The 19,679-nt window shown below is 47.4% G+C and overlaps 6 protein-coding genes across 6 annotated transcripts; 4 read left to right on the top strand and 2 right to left on the bottom strand.

The window, feature by feature from the left end:
• Positions 1-5,705: 5,705 nt before the first annotated feature.
• BO87DRAFT_225398 (NDT80/PhoG-like DNA-binding family protein) lies at positions 5,706-7,881 on the top strand. Its single transcript, XM_025618716.1, has 2 exons — positions 5,706-6,015; positions 6,074-7,881. Exons 1-2 carry the CDS (start codon positions 5,870-5,872, stop codon positions 7,698-7,700), a joined length of 1,773 nt encoding a protein of 590 aa, XP_025473778.1. The 5' UTR covers positions 5,706-5,869; the 3' UTR covers positions 7,701-7,881.
• Positions 7,881-8,650, top strand: BO87DRAFT_225420 (uncharacterized protein). The gene has a single exon (XM_025618717.1). The coding sequence runs from the start codon at positions 8,062-8,064 to the stop codon at positions 8,530-8,532; it is 471 nt and encodes a 156-aa protein (XP_025473777.1). The 5' UTR covers positions 7,881-8,061; the 3' UTR covers positions 8,533-8,650.
• BO87DRAFT_381429 (cleavage/polyadenylation factor CFT1) lies at positions 8,544-13,607 on the bottom strand. Its single transcript, XM_025624530.1, has 9 exons — positions 11,437-13,607; positions 11,074-11,387; positions 10,816-10,983; positions 10,383-10,742; positions 10,132-10,330; positions 10,007-10,082; positions 9,493-9,946; positions 9,276-9,423; positions 8,544-9,223 (listed from the first exon to the last, which is right to left on the bottom strand). The coding sequence occupies exons 1-9, from the start codon at positions 13,409-13,411 to the stop codon at positions 8,742-8,744; spliced, it is 4,176 nt and encodes a 1,391-aa protein (XP_025473776.1). The 5' UTR covers positions 13,412-13,607; the 3' UTR covers positions 8,544-8,741.
• A 172-nt stretch (positions 13,608-13,779) lies between these two features.
• On the top strand, positions 13,780-16,198 carry BO87DRAFT_381428 (putative LMBR1 domain protein). The gene is made up of 3 exons (XM_025624529.1): positions 13,780-14,552; positions 14,669-15,667; positions 15,731-16,198. The coding sequence occupies exons 1-3, from the start codon at positions 14,003-14,005 to the stop codon at positions 15,913-15,915; spliced, it is 1,734 nt and encodes a 577-aa protein (XP_025473775.1). The 5' UTR covers positions 13,780-14,002; the 3' UTR covers positions 15,916-16,198.
• Positions 16,019-17,004, bottom strand: BO87DRAFT_381427 (uncharacterized protein). The gene is made up of 5 exons (XM_025624528.1): positions 16,949-17,004; positions 16,491-16,898; positions 16,380-16,438; positions 16,261-16,325; positions 16,019-16,198 (listed from the first exon to the last, which is right to left on the bottom strand). Exons 2-5 carry the CDS (start codon positions 16,719-16,721, stop codon positions 16,134-16,136), a joined length of 420 nt encoding a protein of 139 aa, XP_025473774.1. The 5' UTR covers positions 16,722-16,898; positions 16,949-17,004; the 3' UTR covers positions 16,019-16,133.
• A 671-nt stretch (positions 17,005-17,675) lies between these two features.
• BO87DRAFT_411359 (Atg14 domain-containing protein) lies at positions 17,676-19,534 on the top strand (the record flags this gene model as incomplete). Its single annotated transcript, XM_025626437.1, has 3 exons — positions 17,676-17,738; positions 17,783-18,431; positions 18,520-19,534. 3 exons carry the CDS (start codon positions 17,676-17,678, stop codon positions 19,458-19,460), a joined length of 1,653 nt encoding a protein of 550 aa, XP_025473773.1. The 3' UTR covers positions 19,461-19,534.
• Between the last annotated feature and the right edge of the window lie 145 nt (positions 19,535-19,679).

The raw sequence follows: 19,679 nt of genomic DNA, 5'->3' as shown, positions 1-19,679 counted from the left end.
TACATTCGATCCCGGGGTTTTCGTGTAGATTTTCAGTCAAAATTGGAGACCCTTTTTTTTTTTTTTTTTTTTCTTTTTTTTTCTTTTTTTTTCTTTTTTTCTTCTCTTCCACTCAAAGAAAAATAACTAATCAAAATAATCAAATCAACTGCAATGATATATTCCCGGCCCTACGTAGACTTGAACCTAGCAGACCGATTTTAGAAGATGCAGACAGAGTGTGATCCACACCCACCCAACCAGGGAACTCAAAATGACGACATGGTGCCATTCTCGGGGTCAGATTGGGTAAATCAGCCTTGGATCCAGGATCTCACCCCTGAGAATGAGAATACTAGTATTAGAAGTGCAGTGGTCAGGGACAGATGCTCTAAGCAGGATAGGGTCAAAGGAACCTGCTTTTGCCTCTTTTCCAAACACAACCATCCCCACCCCCCTTCCATATCCCGTAGTGTGTCGGCAAGAGACTGAACAGAACGAACATGTGACTGGGGCAGCCACACCCTCCCCGCCCGCCCCCCCCCCCATAGATTCACATCGCACTGGCTGCGATCCCGTCTTCGTGTCGTGCTAAAATCGGACAGATGATCAGCACGCGATGTGTGAGATTTTGCCCAAACCAAAAAAGGCACAAAGTCTAGACTCTAAACCATGGGATGGGGTTATACTGTGTATCTAGATACGGATTTTCCACTGGCAGGTGTAAGGCTGGTGCCAAGGACGCCCTGAGGGGGGGTCCTCGACGAAAGAAAACTGCGAGAAAGGCTGCAGGTGTTTTTGACTTTGGACTTGGTCCCACAAGGACTGGCTTGTGATCCTGTCAGCCTGTCACACACTTGCTCCTACTTACTATTGCTTCCCGTCGGTGATTTGCCTCTTCTATGTGGAGGGAAGGAAGAAGGTCGTACCGTAAGCAAGTAACTAAATACGTGTAGGAAGGAAGGTTCACGAAGCAGTAGGCATTTTCAACGGATTGATCGGTCCCCTTGCATACCAGATTTGTTTCTTTTTGGTGATTCAATCATTTCCCTCCCTATAGATATATCTCGAATAAATAAATAACAATATGATTATTATAAGTTTCATTTTTATGTTCTTTATTTTTATTTTTTTCATTCTTCATTCTACAATCAGGGAAGACACTATGCAAGCTCTTCTGTAGTTCCAAGACCCCGCAGTTAAGCCCCATAAGTCCTGCAACTTGCAGGTGTCCTAAGAGGCTTAATATTCTTCTGCTCTCATCAAATGTGTCCATTGTTTCGATGAAAGAGTCTACCCACCCACACATACACACATTGAGGCATTTTCGCCCCGGAACCATAAGAGGGGGAAATCCAATTGCCTCGAACAATCCTACTAACTCTCAATGATGGCAATCACTTTTGGTGGGCCCACACCCCCAGGTCTACACCTCCGTACTAAGCAGATACTTGAGTGGAATAGCTGCATACCCAAATTCCCACGACTAGCTTTATTTGGTTAGCGCAAATTTAAACGCAGCTTATTAGAATCAGTTAGACTCGAATTACTCTGCAGCTCGTGCCCCCGGTTCAAGAACGAGCAATTTGCGGTTCAACCTTCGGACGCGGCTAATCCGGCTTTGTCCCAGAGACTGAGACATCTCATTCGATCATAGCCAATCATGTTTCCAAACTGCCTCCTGAGCAGGACCGGCCCCCCCTTCAATGGTGGCCACTGGAACCTCTCACTGCAGACTGCTCGGAAAGCTGGGCAAAGGATGATGATGATGATGATGATGATGATGATGATGATGATGATGATGATGATGATGATGTTCTTGTAGTCGACGATGAAGGCATGGGACCTACCTCTCAGCTGAAGGTCTGTTGAATTGTAGACAGGTACCCTGGATACAGTACTGTGTGTGTGAGACCCTATCCCAGGTGTGCAGTAAATTAGTAACTATTTCCAGATGCGTTTTGTGTTGTTTGATGGGTAAACCACTTTGGGTACAAGGGATCCCAGTACTTATTTGAGAGACTGCATGCGGAGAAACCAGTGGTGAGCAGCACTAATACAGACAATAGAGCTTTTTCAAGTACTCGTTACACAACCCTAGTACTCACTTAGTAGTATGCTAGTGATCACTCCAAATCCCTTGATTTCTGACCATGTAACTTAGATTTGTGGGTTTGGGTGCCCCGTTAGCCCAGGGCCACATTTCCGAGTGTTGCGGGTGGGTTATTTACTGATTTCTAGATTCTCGCACGAGCGTTTTGGCTAATAACCCCCCTGTAAGAGCATTGTTGATGTATGCAGAGGAGAAACAAGCATATTAAACAAAGAAAAGTAAGAAGAAATAATAATGATAATAATAGAATAGAATGAATTGATGCATTTGGGTTATATGCCCTCCAAGTAGCAATACTCGTGCTATAGTAAGCTTTCAGCTAGGAACTTTAGTAAATCCTGCTGCTGATGATTTTTACGTGTGAGAAATTAGCAAGTCAGTTCTAAGTATATGTTGATAAGGAACTTCACAAAATCGATATACATGCGACCGGACTTCAAGGTTGATTGATTGAATCACATAAATCGGCTAGACCGGGCGTACTTACCCATCTCGGACACTACTTACTACACAAAAACATTGTATCCATGTAAATTTGTTGTTTTCGCTGCATGTGTCAGGGGTTCTACTGTGCTCAAGACACAGGTACTAGTAGTATACTTGGCTTTACCCAGCGATGGTTGGCCGTCTCGATGGCTGGGGTCGGAGAAATAATCCATCACTGATGACGGAAGACATTGGGAAAGGTGATCTACCAAACCAACCATCTTCGTTCAACCAAAACAGTATTGCTATTGGAATTACCTCATACAGGTTATGGCCACATCGCCGGATCAATCATTTTCTTTTCTTTTCCATTTTCTATATTTTGAGAGCTTACTACCTGGGTTGGTAAAGGCCGAAACCGCACTTAGGCGAGGCCCTGTATCGAGTACTTAGTAAGTACTAGGTATTAATTACTGGTCCGGAACGGACTTGATTGAGATTGGCCAGCTACGCAAAACCCTTGAACTTGGAAGTTCTCTTTCTTTAGGTACTATTTTACATGGCATTCTGTATCACAGAAGTAGCATAGCCATAGCCCATCATCAACATTTGCCCCAACTTCAGGCCGCCTTAAAAGAGGGGTCTGGTGTTTCCCTCGGCCGATGTTAGCCGAGAAAGTTTGAGTCTATCTTATTTAAAATGAGACCACGTTTGTTATACTTATTATTATAATTTTTCTTCTCTCACGGAATACACTGTGTTTGTTTTTGTTCCTTGGCCACCCTCACCTACCCTCCCTGAACTAGTAGAGAACAGCCCACTCAATACCTCGGTAAGTACTAGCATCTTCATCATCCCGAAAACAGCAGTCGTAGGTGTTCATATTTTAAGATTGGCAGAACCGTTGACAAAACTGGCCTATAGAGTAAGGCTTTGACCCTGAATTCCCCGGGTTATAGTGGGTCTCCTATGAAGCAAGTCCTAAGTACTCATAGACTAGTGACTAGTACTTCGAATGTCTCTTTCACGCAACGGCTGCATGCAAATCGGATTTTGCTGGACAAGCATCACCTGATCCGGCAGGTCCTACATGGGCCTCAGGGACCGAGATACTCGTAGACAGAACCCATAATCTGTAGCCTTTCTCAACCACAACTAGTACCGCATTAGGAACGTCCACAATACCTCCCGTTTTCCAGGTACCAACGGCGGGCAAAAATCAACAATAACACTGGTGTAGACCAGTAGCTCCTGAACACGTGATCAACATTGTGTTGTTCCTGATCAGAGAGGGATGAAGGTATGCCACTTTGTTGACTCACAGCAGTTCTACAGCTTCATACAAACTTTGGCACCATCCCTGACCTAGTAGCTGTCATCTTGTGCGCCGTAGCCTAATGATTTTCCCGGGAACGCTAGAGCATACTAGTGTACAACCTATCGGGACAATTGCTCTTCAAAGACGAGGGAATGCGGTCTTCATCGGAAGTGTCAAAGAAACTTCTCAAAATTTCAGATTTCGGTCTTGTTGTAGTGTAGTGTAGGTAGTCCTGTCTGCTGTCTTTGTCTCCGATCAAACTTCTATTGGGGCTTTCTTTTTTTTTTTTTTTTTTTTTTTTTTTTTTTTTTTTTTTTTTTTTTTTTTTTTTTTTTTTTTTTCTTTTATTGCCATTTCTGCAGAAATACGAATCGAGGGGTTCCAAAGAGGGCAAAACAAAAGCAGATAAAAATAAAAAGAAAAATGAATAGCAAGGAAGACAACCCGAAAGAATAGGGATGTGTGAAAAATGAAGAGCAAATGAGTATCTCTCTTTCAGTGGATTAACTACTAAGTGATTCCGAGTCCTTCTCTTTTCTGACGAATTAGGAGTGTTGCGGGCTGCAATACCGATCCCAAATACCCGTCTTCGGCTTCACGGAGGTGGATTCTTTCTTTTTTCTTCTTTCATTTGATCTTAACCTTGGATGTGCTCCGCATAGTAATCCGAGGAAGAAGCAACAAACGGGATCTCAGCTTGTTCAGATGCTTTTTGGTCTGAGAGCGTGGTAATCCACACGGGTCCAGCGTATCAGCTTCTCTTGTTCAACTTAAAACCCCTTCGGTAACTGTAAAGTAACCGAATTGAGAATGTGCTGTCTTCATTCGTGGGTACCTTAGGTAATTCCCTTCAAGCTAAACTCGATCCAGGGAAAGGTAAAAAGAAAAAAGTGGACGTTTTGACTTCTGTACTTTATCCGTACTGTGAGCCAAATCCCCGAAACGTCTGGCCAGTCCGTCTCAGCTCTTTCTCTCGCTCTTCTCTCGCGCGCGCTCTCTGTCTGTCTGGTCTCCAGTCCCTCCACTCTTCCCCCCTCCCCTCCCCTCCCCTCCCCTCCACTCCACTCTCCTCTCCTCTTACCTGTTCATTTTTTTTCTTTATTTCTCTTCTTCTATTTACTTTTCTAATTTATTTTTTATTTATTTTTTATTCTTTTATTTTCTAACCCTTTTTTTATTTTTTGTTTCTCACTTTCCCCTTCTCCACCATCCGCCCCTCTCTTGCTGGCTCTTGCTGCGGCCCCATCGCCGGGTCCGTCTGCCTGGCCCTGCCTCTCTTATCTCCTCCCGAAATCCCCATCCATGCCAGCCTAGGCTCGCTCCGGATCTTGTCTAGTGAATCGTTAACTTCTTTGGACGCTCTTTCCCTGAGGAATCACTCCCGTCTCCACCAACCACAAGCTGCTTTCTCCAAATGCACTGACTTCGGGCGAATCCGATCCACTCCAGGCGGTGGCTGCTTGCTGCTCCTGCTATCACTATTACCACTACTACTTCTATTACTCCTACTACTTACTTACTTACACTCCGCATTTCTTCATGATCTTTTCCTACTTGCTACTACTTGCTGCAAACTACAACTACCGCCACTACTGCTCCTCCTCCTCCTCCTCTTCCTCCTCTTCCACCTCTTTCTCCCCTTCTCCCCTTCTTCCCTTGTACCTTCCCGGTACTTTGCCATTACTCTTTCTTATCCCACTTTAGGTGATCTACTCCCCTCCTCCTTCCTCGTCTTCTTTTGTCCCCAAATCGCGCCAGTTACGTCCGCGGCTGGCTTCTCTTTGGGTCCAACCCTTCCATGTACTCTCCCCCCTCTAGCTTAACCCGCGTCCTCCGCGCTCGTCGCGACCATTCTGCTTCATCCTTGCCGATATCGACTCGTCTTTGAACTTTGTCCTTCGTCGACCTCTTCATGCACTTTCATCCGGCCTCTTCTACCTATTGAGTCTGAACGCTTCCCGGCATATTAAAGATACCGATTTTACCTCAATCATCTCGGTTGTCCTAAACGCCTCGTGTCCTGCCGCCCCGCCATGGAGGGCTTTGATACCATGGCTATGCCTTACCTGGCCAGCCCGTTATCGCTCGGTAATATGCAGAGCACCGATTACCTCAATTCAATGTCCGGCATGGACCTGCCTGAACAACGTTCTAATTTCGACTCCGAAACATTCGTGAGGTGAGTTGAGCTGACATCCTTCCCTCCATAGTTCGCGTCTGACATACAATCCCGCTAGTGGGGACGACATCGCATTTTCTCAACATGCTTTACCTCCCGCATCGTTGAAACGATTTCCTTCTGGTTATGAAGATCCGTTTACAGACATGGTCGCTCCGTTCGAACCTGCGCCGCCCGAGCAACCTCCTGATTCTATAGATCATAACAATAAACTACTGAGCTTCTCCATGCCTGCGTACGGCTTCACTCTCTTAGATTACTCTCTACGCCGCACCTCAATATCGCTCTCTGCTCAGCTGCACGGCATGTTCTTTCTTGCAGAGTCGCCTTGGACCACATCCCCTGCCGAGAATGCCCCGCCTCAGCAGGGAGCGGAGCTGACGTGCTACCGCCGAAACCTGTTTCAGATAACAGGCTCTGTTACCCTCCCACGGAGCTTACGCTACATTATGACGGAGCAAGGCGACCGGATCCCTATTTTGGCCCAAGAACTCACTGTGTCTGCTACGGAGTCCGTTGAAGGCAATTCCGTCAAGATAATCTCGGTTCCTTGGAAGACACCCGCCGCAAATGTGAATCCTACAGCTGAAGATGGGAACAATGTTTCCAGCGGAAACGGCGGTAACCCTAATAGCAACAATCCTACTATCAAGGTTGAAAAGGAGCCACCTCCGATTCCATTAGATATCATGGCCGGACAAGACCTTGATACGGACTACGCCACCTTCCCTATTGCCTGGAAACGACTTCAATTCCGCGTTGCTACTGCGAATAATGGGCGCAGAAAAGAGCTCCAACAACACTTCGTTATTCGTTTGAAGGTTGTAGCTACGCTGTCTACCGGTGCCAAGATACCAGTCTGCGAGGTACAGTCAGGCCCTGTCATAGTCCGGGGCCGGAGCCCACGCAATTTCCAGTCTCGCAAGGACTTGCCATTGAGCAATAGTGCTGCGGCGTCGCGCAAAAGCGCACAAGCAGCTCAGTCGGCTGCTGTCAACCGAACCCCAACCGGTGATTCTGCGCCACATGCACCGGCCAAGGCCAAAGCCACATTGAAGAGCAGTTCCCCAGAGACGTCTACGTCCCAAGGTGGTGTAGTTGGCCAACAAGCTTCCCCGGATTGGGCGCAAGTGCCGCCTCCCGTTGGCGGTGCGCATCCATCGACGACTTTGCCTCACTCGACGGTATATACTCAGTCTAGCCCGGAGTTCTCACGGCCTACAGAAGCCCAGCGACATCCAGTTGCTGCCCCCATCAATCTATCGCTCCTCGAAGATGATGATGGCAATGATTCGGTCAACCCAGCTGATTCGGCCAGGCCGGCCTCCTCATATACAAATGATATGTCACACAAGCTTATGAACATGGATAATTCTGCAGCCCCTCCGGCCAAGATGCGCAAGTTGTCTCATGGCTTACCCGAAACACAATCGCGAAGCTCGTCCTCTCTACCCTTACTGAATAATACCAATATGCAGCAGCCCTTCGCTTCGACGCTCCCATTTCCAAATGAGAGCGCTGACTTGTTATATGAGTATTTCCCCTTGGGCTTGGATGATTGGCAAGCACCAGTCGATGCAGTATATCGACCACATGTAGTGCACCATACAAACCTACCTGAAGTGAAGTTTGTTGCTGCGCGCGGACGAAGCAAACGATATTTCGCTGCAGAAGATGTCTTTTGACGATGAAATGGGTGATGAGAGCCATCGGGGTTGGTTTCATGCATCTGCAGTCGGGCTTGAGAGCAGTTTCCTAGACTCCAGCAACTGCTCCAATTGTTTCTTTGATTGCTTGTGCATCCTGCGTTCGCCCACACTGCCTGGCAGGCTGGTTGAATATGCACCAGAGCTCTTCCTCTGGCAGACACCAGCCTAGTCCGTCACTTCCATCTTCCTGTTTGCCCTTTCACGCATCCTTCTTCCACCACGCTCCGTTCCCCTTATCTCCTGTCTCGCTTCTATACTTTCTCGTCTTTATCTGGGTTGTTTTCTCTCTCTCTCTCTCTTCCTCTCTATTTATTCCCCCTCCCATCTGGGTCTTGGGATGTACGGTTATTTATACGACCCTTCCCTGGTAAGGATAAGTCGCGGCGCGATGGAGTCACGGATAGGAAGCGGCTTTTGGTCTTTGCGCCTTTCGGGCGTGATTCTCTTCGGTTATCCTTTTTTTTTCTTTCTTTTCTTTTTTAACACCTTTCTTCCACTCTATTTCTCGGACTCGGCTCCCTATTCATTTCTGTTTCTCAGGTTGCCGTCCTTCTTCCATCATCCTGCTTTCTTCTTCTTCTGGTTGCATATATGTGAAAGGAGGTTTTGTCTGGTAATTATTTTCGCCGGCTACGGGACCGAAGAAAGAGTATTGCTCGGCTGGTCGTCTGGAACGTTCCTGTACCAAAATTTGTTGTTACATTTGTCTTCATCAGTCGGTATCTGTGATGCACTGCACTTGCGTTTTGTGCGCACTGTTTTGGTTTTATATGGGGAAACTACAATGTGTAATAATTATCCACGCTGAACGAATTGCAGGTATACACGGAACTAGCCCTTACAATATACATGTTGACGTGAATTTACTTCATGCGAGCATGGAGTAGAACCTGCCCCATTGTATCTGTGACAACAATCTAGCCAAGTTTTCGTAGAAAGTTCGGTTTCTGATCTAGCTAGCCGACACTCCGGGCTAGTACAGAATATGAGCAACAGGTTCCTTAAGGGTTGGTGTAGTTAGAGATAGCCAAGGCCATCACCACTAATGGCCTCAAGGTCGGCCTTTATCTCCCATTCACGTGCACCCACGCGTCCTGCGATCTCTGTCTTGCGTTGCTTGCTCATATCTATCCATTTAAACAAGAGATTACCGTCGAGCATACCCCTACCAGCTGTGCCATCGCTCTCCACAGCTCGGAAGGCTCGAGGATTGAGACCGCAGGGGTGTTCCAGTGTATTCGTCAGTTGTGACTGTAAAGCAGACAATCTGCGGTATGACTCTTCAGGCATGCAGGTAATCAAGCCAAGAGAGCCGTTCTGTGTGGTCATCAGGACTTGGTGGAGGGCGCTCTGGTTGTCGATATCCATGTCGTCCGAATTGGAAATCATCTTCTCTGAAGAGACCATTGTACGTGGTAGAAGAGTCAACGTGGAGGCGAAGTTGCCCGTATGAAATTTACTGCGGCTAAGCAGCTTGTCACCGTTCGAGGATTTGGGATCTGTTGCAATTAGCTGAGTCCTTGAGTAATCCTTTCGGCTGTCCAGTCCTACCTTCCGGATCATACTGCAATACATGGATGTTGCAATCGCTGTCAGCCACAACAATGAATAGCCTTTTACCGTCTGGAAGAAATTCAGCCGCGGACACTTCAAGGTAGTCTAAATCCTTGGCAAAAAGGCTCATTTTGTAGGGCTCCTCCTAGAAAGCGGACATGTTAGCTTGATATGCTCATGTTGGTTCCATAGTGACCGAGCATGGGGACAATACCGAATAGCCTGCGAACCATATCCCTTTCACGGCATCGCCAAGGATGCACATCCCAGTGCCTTTGAGCTCTTTCACGACACTGACATAACACTGCATATCCATGAAAGCAACAGGGAGAAGGCTACCATCCTCCTTGAGGCCTCTGACCATACACTTTTGTCCTTGTGCCACCAGGACGAAGCCCTGGCCGCCGATTTCAGATAGGGCAGTCACGGCGCCCTTCACTGATTCTTTACCGATAAGCTTCAACTTGCGATCTGTCTCAGGGTCGTCTGGGTCTGGAACAACCTGCACGACCTCGAAAACATAGATGCAGCCGCGTGAGGGTATGTCTTCGCCCCGGGCGAACGCAGTACCCACGACGATCAAGTCCTTGCGTTCGTGGGTGTTTTCCGATATTTCAAGGCTTATGTTCTTGGTTGCCATGACGTACTCGTCTGTGCCGAGGGAATAACTGTGCAAGTGAAGAGTTAGGATGACCTAGTCTTAAAAAAAGCAGATGATGACTTCATACCTGTCGATGATAGACCATGTATCGGGGCTAACAAGCTTTATAAAGCTTCCACGCACCGATGGGAAAAACGAAATAGCTAGACAGTTTCAGCCTGGTTCCCTGAATTGGGTAGATAGAGCACAAACCTTCATTACGCCATTCTGGGTGCAACTCGTCATCCTCGGGCAATTTGAAATCAGTTGCATGACACGTCCCTAGTACGTACATCCCGGAAGAGGTGGAATAAGCTAAGTGATCAACTTGTTCTCCTAGGTGCACCTTTTTCAAAGTCCACTGGTAATCGAATCGTGTCATAGCGGGCAGCTGACAAAATCGAACCGTACTCTGCCCACTAGGTTAGCATATCAATATAACGAAATATCCTGTCATTGCGAACCTGCGAGTCCATAGAGATAAACCCCCTACTACATTCAGAGGTATCTAAGCTGCTTACGCACCGGGGACTTTCCCCTCTTAAGCGCAGAAAGTGTGGCGCACTTGCAGATGTTCTGAGAACGAAGCCTGCTGAAGCACCAGGCATGAATACAGCACTGAGTCCCGAGATATCGGGCAGGATGCGCAGTGGCCTAGCCCTATAATCTGATCCACTGGGCTGTGTTGAGTCGACATCAGGTGAGATCATCGGCAGAACACTGTTGTTTTCTTTGGAAAACTTCAGGGTGTGAATATCTCCGTTTGGACCTGTTGGAATTACAAAAGGTTTGTAGATTATCAAGTCATCGGTTTCAGATCGTAACTATCAGGGCTTCGGTTAGCGCACCAGAGCTAGTGATGAGAGGCGGTCTAGAGTGACCAGTATGGTGGCATACAATCAAGTACGGCGAAGCACTCCATGTTTCACCGAGATCAGCAACGATTGCCTCTATCAAATTTTCACGTGTGCCAGACCGCTTGGGTGGCTCACTGGATAACAGAGGCGACAGGCCGTCCAGCCCCTCGATTATCGATAGCAGCTTTTGATCGCGGACGCGATATACCTGATGATTTGGGAAGCATTAGATGCCATCAACGCAGGGTAGAAGACGATCAGAGCAGAAAATCTCGCGTAGTGGGTTCATGATACTTACGAAGAGCTTGGAATCATGGCTGAGTAGGAATAGAAACATATCGTTCTTGACCGGCTCACTCAGTGTTCGATCGATGGAGGAAAACAACCCAGTTTTATCGCTGTACAAGCAACAGGATATCCACTTTCCAGATGCCACATCCTCATCAAGGACTACTTCATCAAGGTCTCCACTGTCGTCTGCTTGAAGGAACAATAACGTAGAATCATCCCGTAGGATTGCAAGACAAGAGTCGGCCAAACTGGCACTAACAGCCATTCGTTCATCATTGGTGTCATCGTCCCATATCGGGTATATTTGAGTTAAACCCAGGTCTGTTCCATCAGAAAAGTTACATCGACACCGGGCTCGTTGTGAACTTACCAATGTCATAACTCCGCACCTCGTTCTTCAGGACTTGAACCACGCGCTTTCTGCTTTCCTGTGTCCCAATGTTAATTGTCACATCTTCGTTGGGATTAAAATCGGGCGCTCTGAAAGGCTTTAGATCATGGCCATCCACAACGAAGATGAGCGATTCTTCCCTATCGGAAGCTTTGGCCTCTGTTGCAATAACATAGCATCGCTGCGATCGTTGCCCTATCTTCTCAGACGTTCTCGACACAGCTTCTTCCTCCCAAGTCAATGAAGCTGTCCAGATACTGTCTACTGACTCAAGTGAAATTGAGGCGACGACATGGGGATCGATCTCGCGGGCCATTACTACCAAACCGCCACTTTTGTGTGAGCCTTGGGAAGCTACTATTTGCAGCTCTGGAGAAGTACTATTAGTACGATCGCCTCCCTTTTCTTGGTTCGTGGGTAGCTTCCTTCCCATGGTTATGTCCCTCAAAGGGCCAATGTTGATAAGCTTATCGTGCATCCGGAAGTCATACAGCCCGAAAGCAGATGATTCTCCTGACGGACGGCGGCCGGTAAGTGTTGTGTCCGGGGACGTAGAATAAAGATCGTCTTCATACACATCGTCCTCACTCTGGTCCTCTTCTGACATATCCGCAGAGTCATCTATCGCTTGCTTTGCTTGCAGACGGTGCTTTTTTGTGCTGGAGGTTGAACAAGAATAGCCTAAAAGCACCGAATCGCCATCCTCGCTGCCCAGGAAAATTTTCCCATCACCTATGAAGGTTGAAGCAGCTGCCGCGGAATTCATGGAGGTAAGGCCTGCGTGAGCCGGCAGCAGGTGAACCGAGATCCCAGAGACTGACCTCCCATCTAACTTGAATTTCACGATGGCCATCTCCCCGGTAGAAAGCACCAAAAGCATGTCCCCGCTGCTATCCCCGAGACACTCAACGATACAATTCTCAAGACGTAGTGCCAAATCGGATTGGTCTGTCATAGAAAATGATGAAACTTGTCTTGAGAACTCGTTAACTCCAACGGCATTTGTCTTGCCTGCCTGGTCAATATGCACTAATTCATTGGACCCGATCAATAAAGCACCGCCGACAGGAGGTGGGAGGGCCACCACCCTAAACAGATCACTAGGCAGCCTTGACACGGAAAGTAGTATCGTGGATGCTTGCTGCTCCAAATCTAGCGTAAACACAGTATAGAAAACCACGTCTTTTCTTTCAGGCAGGAGGGCACTTGATGTTGCAACTTGAGAATATAATATGCCAAAGGTCGGTTCCCTATACTCGTATAGGAAAGCAAGGCTTATCGGGTGAAGTATGGAAGGATCCAATGCCGTCAAGGGCAGAACAAAAGACGGGGCATATGGAGTTTGATACGCAATACCCTCTTTGGCCTTATCAGTACCACCTCCGAGATCGTGGTCAGTTGACATTCCTTCCCCGAGGTCTGACCCATACTCATCCATCACCAGGTCATCTCCTGGCTGGTGGAAAGGAATAATGGCGAGATTCCGAATTCCAAAGTTGAATATTGCACATCTACTGCTTGGGTCCACACTGAGGATGCTGCCACAGTTTTTCAGGTCAGGAACCCATGGACTACGGGTCAGATCATCTCGCTCGTAATAATGAATGGAGATGGTGGAGATGCTTCGACGCTCTGGGTCCCATTCAATCAAGCTAAGTTTGGCATTCCGAAAGGCGACCAAAACAGCTTCTCCGCCGCTCCTGCTGTTGAGAACCTTGACCCGACAAAGACCAGTTACAGTTCCCGAAAGTGAATACTCTTTTTCCAGGAGGAGCTTCGTCAATTCCTGCTGGGCGTCGGCTCCTTCCGCATGGGAGGTAACTTTATGCAGCGAATAGATCTGAAGCAGTGATGTTCTAACCACGATCAGATCATTTGATGTTGCCGCAAGGAAAGGGACCGCCAAAGCATGGGTGACCCCAGTCGGGGGCAATAGTTCAGTATAGCACTGCATCATGCGTCTGCCAAACCAGAAAATTGCTTTGCCCAGGAGTGTTTGACTCTCCTCGTCAAACCCAGTTTACTCTACTGACCTGCGCAAAAGGCAGCATTGCCAGGAAAGTAAGAACGGGCTAAGCGGATGATTGTTGTGAATGAAGGGAATGATTGTGTTAAGCCTGGGATGACGGCGACGAAAATAAATAGTAAACCCAAGCTTTATCATAACATTCCTAGCTGGGACGGGCATGATTGGAGGTTCCGTGCTTCAAGTGCGTCGCAACACGTGACAATACATCTGGCCTCCCAGACGATGACGTAATACATGCGGACTTTTTGACCCCAGAAAGAACGTTAATTGTTGGTGGTCCTCAACAACTAATCTGTTTTTCTACCTGCCTGCCTTGCTTATACCTATCGTCATGCCCGTCTTGAGTGATTTGGGTATGAATACAACTTGAAACAGAATAGGATCTAGCTCGTCTATCCAACTACTCCGATGTGAAAATTCCATCGGATCTGGAGTCTTGACAATACATGCACCCAACCCTTTGCGGAACTGTTGTCTTTCGCCTTTCGTAGGGCCGAATCTATCCCTATAACCAAGATGGCCCTCTTACAAACATCCCTTATATGGGCAGTATACGCTATTGTGGTAGCTGTTCTGGTAATGGTAGCGTCGGTGTTCATCTATACATATCAAACGCCTCGGGATCGCTCTTCAGTTGTGACGTTCACGTGTATTGTCGCGATTACAAGCTTACTTGCCACTGTTCTCTTGTTGCCCGTGGATGTTGCTTTAATATCATCTACCACATCCTCGAAGCTTGGTCAAAGAAAACCTTGGGCCACTCAGGATGAAGTAGACAAGATTATTTCTCTATTAACGGCTGTGTACTATCTCCTCTACTCGCTTGATGCATTCCTATGCCTTCTCGCAATCCCATTTGTCTATTTCTGGTACGAAGAATACGATGAAGTGGCTGTCGAATCCGGTGAGCAATCTGCTGCCAAACGACTCTGGACCGCGTTTAAGTACACTATCTCGTTTATTGCGATAGTGGTTGTGCTTTTCATTGTTGGCTTTCTTGTCCCTGTTTCGAATATTAAGGACAGCAATGTTTCAGACTATCTCAGGAAGCTTCTGGCTGAGAATCGTGAGATCTCCCTTCGCCTCCCTCCAGCATGTCCTTATTTCCCCCTTTCTTCTAGAAGAAAGAAAGAAAGAAAATACCTGTTCGTCATAACTTAATACTGATTGGTTTTCTTTTAGGTGGCGAGAGGGTCATTACATTCACCCTTGGGTTATTGATAACTCTGGGGCTGTTCCTTTATGTCTTATATACCTCAACGGGCCTTGCCGTTCTTCCCATGAGGATGATACGAGCAGCTCCATCTGTGTCAGACATGACCTGGAAAGCGTCGACAGGTGCACAGCTCGAATCTAACCGAGAGCGTCAGCGCCAGCTGGAAGGGCGCTGTAGAGGAGATCCGGGTCTCCTCTCTTCTAAGGAACGTAGAGAGCTCGATACCCTCGTTCGAGATGAGAGGACGCTTATTAGGCGGCAACGCTTGGCAGAAGAGGCTGACGGTGAAGGTCGAGGCCGATTTATGAGGGCCTGGCTAAAGGTTACGGCTTTCTTCCGCCCATTAAAGCTCCTAGGCGGCATTGCCATTCTCTTAGTCGCACTCATGATATGGATATCGATGCTCTTGACGGCAATTGACAAAGCCAAGAATTCTATGTGCAAACAACGTTGCGGATACATACTCAGTCGCATTGGGGTTTTCAATCCCTTGAACTGGGTATTCGTTCAATCAGCAAAGGTATTTCCGATCGACTACGCCGTCTTTACAGTAGTTGTTTTGCTGCTGTTTGGCAGTTCAGTGGTCGGGATATCTACCATTGGCATTCGCTTTCTATGGATCAGAATATTTCGGATCAGAATGGGGCACACGTCTCCACAAGCCCTGCTGCTGACCACTGCCATGCTGATTTTGACAATACTAGCTTTGGACTATTCGATCCCCATGCTTGCTGCACCCCAGTACGCAACTTTTGGACCACAAACATTCTGTGATCGCCCCCCGGGCCAGCAATCGGATTGTTTGACTAACAAACGCCTGATCAAGCCATGCTCGGAACTAACAGACAACACGGCTGCCAAGCAAGTCTGCACACCCAGCGTCACTAGTATGTTCCTCAACCGCGTGACGATAAGCTATCCCTTTTTCGGCACAGTATTTTTCTGGTCTCAATTTATCTTTCTCGGTAAGTGGGAACCTCCAGTCTTCATAAAATCTAGCCACAGGCTTATAAGATCTAAAATCTCAGTTGTCTACTTGCTCGTCTTGGTCACCTCTTTCATCCGCCATCCGAAACTTGATGAACGTCTACTGGACCAGGAAACTGAGGAGGCTGAGGAGGAACGGCTACTGACAAGCTCTGGGAGAGGTGTTAGTGACACCTATCATAGTGTCGGAGGACGAAACAACTTCTCAACCAGAGCAGGGGAGTAGGTTATTTGGACGTATATGGCCTTATCAGATCGATATCGAGGAACGGTGATAGTCTGGATGGTAACAGTTCGGTCTAAATTATCTATTGCCATGCGAAGGAAACAGTGGAACTTCATTAATTACATTATATGATAAGCTGTGATAATGTGTAATTTTCTGCGGTTTTGGTATGGGGTCTGGAAACGGAGAGGGCTCGAAGAAACCGCCCTCGAGTAATGTTACGACTTGAGGCGGTCGTTCAATAAAGCGAGGGCACTTTCGAAAGCCTTCACAACATCGACATCTGAGTCATCGTCAGCAAAATCATACATACAAACGGGTTTAGCTGAGACTGATTTTACGTACAGTGTTTACGTTTCAGTTCTAGATCTTCTTCAGATGTCTGAACATGTTTCATTTGTGTCTTAAATCTACAATAACATCAGTGATTGTGTTGAAGACTTCGCGGACTTGGGAGGACCAACCTTTTTAAAGCTCTGATTTCATCGCGCATAACAGTTGTCTCCGACCACGCCATGAAGATCTAAAAGAGAATATCAGATAAAGGTCACGAGATCAATGACGGCTATAAACACCTCAAGCAACTTGGCCACACGGTTACGTAAGTCTCTTTCAGCATTTTCATGCTTTTCCATAGAAGCGATGTATTCTTCTTGGAGTTGGTCCCAATCATAGTCCATTAGGTTTCCTGAAGGTGGAGACATATACTGCTGAAGGGTCTTCAGAGACTCGGTGCGAAGGTCGTTCTGATGCAGATCACTACCCGGGAAATTGGAGCCTGCAAAGTCCCTGTTTAGAGAAGTCATGCCGATGATTAGACTATAGCTTCTCGGGCTAAGAATCAGCGTCGAATAGGAGCAGGAGCAGTAGCAATAGATACAGAGAAGTGAGATCTAAATATATCGTGCAGACATGGACCGCGTGTTATTGCCGACCATGCTCACGTTCGATGCTCAACTAACTGGGTATGTACCAGGGGAACCCTGTCAAATGTTAGCATACGCACCATAGAAATATGCGTGGCTCAACTTACACCGCCTAGCGCTAGAACTTGCTCTTTTTGAGTGTATGGCAGAAGTACGCAATTTGTGAACTTAATCTATGGCTCAGTCTAGCATCGAAACTCCCTGAGGGGGAAACGAGATGAGTCAGGTGATCGCAACTATCCACCATACTACATCGCACATACTGCTGTCGATTGATATGTTTAGATAGGCCGAAAGTGGTAATCACCTGCAGGTCCATCTCACTGCGTCGAATTCCAATAACCGCATCATTCAGCTCCTGGAAGCCACTGATAGTTGCGATTAAGCAGCACTATATTAAAACCAATAGGCTTCTGCAAGTGCAATTATACGTTTCGCTAAGGTATTCAGTGTGTGTAAGGGTAAGCCGGTTGGTATGCTCAATTAACATGCCTCATAACAATACAGCGACCTATAATATTTGTTTATACTAACAACTTCTCCGTACTGAACCGAAGCTGGTAAATTCTCAGCTGCTGATACTCGGCTGTAAGTTCAGTGATACTGTTACGGATACGCACTTAAGCACAAAGGAGCGGTGTGATGATTACGACAACCGATGTCGCTTACGTAACATATATATATGTGCCTCATGTCAAACACCCAGTACATATATACGATTGGTCAGGTGACGTGACGCAAACGGCGGTCCCCTTCGTTGGCTTCAGATAAGTAAATCCAGTGACACTTATCGATCACATATCGTCCTATGTCGTCACTTAATCCGATTAAGACATGAGTGCCCCCCTTTTTCATGATTTGTTCATGCAACCTACGTGCTCGAAGCCAGACAGTCGAGTTGGTATTCCATCACCGGAAGCCCAAGGCCATGCGACTGTGAGCTACGGCAGTATCGATCAACCGAGAGTGAGACAAAGCTTTTTGAGATGAGCTGTCATACATGTTTTCGCGCTCCAGCTTCGCGAACCCGGTTTTTCTGCCCTACCTGTGCCCGTAGTCAGCTGTATCAGCTCCGGGTTGAGAACGCGAGGGTCCTGCTTGAGAGACAGTCTATTGGGGAACATATCCAAGCTAGAGTGACCCCTGAGACAACCCAAGCGGAATGGTCGGGTGGAATCAAAGAAACCGCCATTGCTTACCAAAATGGGCTCTCTGCCAAGCGAAGCTTACAGATGATCGCTAAGGGAGAAGCCGAGTCGTGTGAAAGGTTGAGGCTACTCGGTGATCAACTCGAAAACCTGACTGCTGAGATCAAGGACAAAAGACTTGAAATTTCCCAACGCAGGCTCGCACTAGCGCGACGGCACTCGGACTCTGAATCTGCACAGTATCAGCTCGGCGAGCGGGAAGCTGCAATTCTGGCCAACATCCAGAATAATACTAAGAGGACGGATCATCTCTGGCATTCGCTCCATAGCAAAACTGCAGAGGCCCGAATATTCCTCTGCCGAGAAGCTGCCAATCTTTATGGGCTACGGCGGAAGACAAGGAGTAAGGAAGGATTGTCCCAAGAGGTCTACACGATGGGTGGTATAGATATCATCGATTTGAGGGACATGAACGGAAAGTTACAGCTCTGCGACCTTTGATTTATATCAGTTAGTAATGCTTTGGACAGGTGTCACGCCAGCTTATATATCCACCTCCCTCTTCAATGTTGCTCACCTTCTCGTCCTTGTTTCGCATTATCTGTCTCTCAGACTCCCAGCGGAAATCACTTTACCTCATAAAGACCATCCTATACCCACTATATGCGCACCTTCTGCGTCCTATCTTTCACGAGATCCAAATTCCGTAACATATTCGCTACGTCATCCACCATCTGTACCGCCTGGAACTAGAACCGCATCGCCTCGCCCTTCCAGACCTCGGCCCCTCTCCATCGACAGAGCACTTCCGAAACTGGCTAGGGAAGACCCTGGAACATATGCACTATTTCTTGAAGGGGTAACATTACTGGCATGGAATGTGTCGTGGCTATGTCGAACTCAAGGTATAAACATAACATCAGAGTCCTGGGAAGAAGTTTGTAACGTTGGGAAGAATTTGTGGCAACTCCTTGTGGCACCACCTGCGCAGCCATCGACACTATCAAGAGCCTTTGCTGGACGCGACATACAGGCGAAGATGAGGGTATCAAAGGACTCACCCAAAACTACCATTCAGCGCACAATGTCATTCCCTATGCTAGGGCATTACTCGCATGGGACTGCACATTCCTTTCTGGGTGCTGTCGAGGGGGCTGAATTCATGCGCACATGGAGACTTCCAACTCCAACAAAGATCGTGGATAAGCTGAAATCAACTCTGTTGGGTGAAATGGCGAGTGCAGAATGGGAGCTGCTGGAAGGCGATTGGGACGACGCAAGTCAGGAACCGAGGGAATCAATGCTTATTCAACATCCATCCACCGATTCTACCTCACCGGAGCGACAGGGTAATACTAATAGCGGGAATAGCGTAAAGGATACAGTTGCCGGCGCGAGCAACCTCAGTGGACCTCGTGGACCCACTCGTATGAAGGGTACCAGTGGCTGGACCAAGCTGAGAAACAGGTAGTATTGAATTGATGAAATTCTACGAAATAGATAGATAGATTTCCATTAGCCAACAGCGCCTGCCAAGAAGTATATTGCACTTAGTATTCTTTTCCTCCCTTATCAAGAAATCTGGGTGAGAATCATCAGATACTAACGTGGCCGTACGGAGAGACCCCTTCGGCCGCACTTATATCTCTCCGAATTGGATTCGACTACCCCGTATGGGGTACTTCAAGGA

Source organism: Aspergillus neoniger (assembly GCF_003184625.1).
Source record: "Aspergillus neoniger CBS 115656 unplaced genomic scaffold BO87scaffold_79, whole genome shotgun sequence".
Classification (NCBI taxonomy): Eukaryota; Fungi; Ascomycota; class Eurotiomycetes; order Eurotiales; family Aspergillaceae; genus Aspergillus; species Aspergillus neoniger.
Note: the sequence above shows the minus strand (reverse complement) of the source record. Positions and strands in the feature narration are given on the sequence as shown.

Bases quoted from the DNA above. Each gene is read 5' to 3' on its own strand.
- BO87DRAFT_225398 (XM_025618716.1), top strand. From the start codon at position 5,870: ATGGAGGGCTTTGATACCATGGCTATGCCTTACCTGGCCAGCCCGTTA. The intron at 6,016-6,073 runs GTGAGTTGAGCT...CAATCCCGCTAG, and splicing joins GACTCCGAAACATTCGTGAG to TGGGGACGACATCGCATTTT.
- BO87DRAFT_225420 (XM_025618717.1), top strand. From the start codon at position 8,062: ATGTACGGTTATTTATACGACCCTTCCCTGGTAAGGATAAGTCGCGGC.
- BO87DRAFT_381429 (XM_025624530.1), bottom strand. From the start codon at position 13,411: ATGCAGTGCTATACTGAACTATTGCCCCCGACTGGGGTCACCCATGCT. The intron at 9,947-10,006 runs GTATGAAGTCAT...TCACTTGCACAG, and splicing joins ACATGGTCTATCATCGACAG to TTATTCCCTCGGCACAGACG. The intron at 9,424-9,492 runs GTATTGTCCCCA...TCCGCTTTCTAG, and splicing joins TATGGTTCGCAGGCTATTCG to GAGGAGCCCTACAAAATGAG.
- BO87DRAFT_381428 (XM_025624529.1), top strand. From the start codon at position 14,003: ATGGCCCTCTTACAAACATCCCTTATATGGGCAGTATACGCTATTGTG. The intron at 14,553-14,668 runs GTGAGATCTCCC...GTTTTCTTTTAG, and splicing joins GAAGCTTCTGGCTGAGAATC to GTGGCGAGAGGGTCATTACA. The intron at 15,668-15,730 runs GTAAGTGGGAAC...CTAAAATCTCAG, and splicing joins GTCTCAATTTATCTTTCTCG to TTGTCTACTTGCTCGTCTTG.
- BO87DRAFT_381427 (XM_025624528.1), bottom strand. From the start codon at position 16,721: ATGACTTCTCTAAACAGGGACTTTGCAGGCTCCAATTTCCCGGGTAGT. The intron at 16,439-16,490 runs GTGTTTATAGCC...ATTCTCTTTTAG, and splicing joins GTGTGGCCAAGTTGCTTGAG to ATCTTCATGGCGTGGTCGGA. The intron at 16,199-16,260 runs GTACGTAAAATC...ACGATGACTCAG, and splicing joins AGAACTGAAACGTAAACACT to ATGTCGATGTTGTGAAGGCT.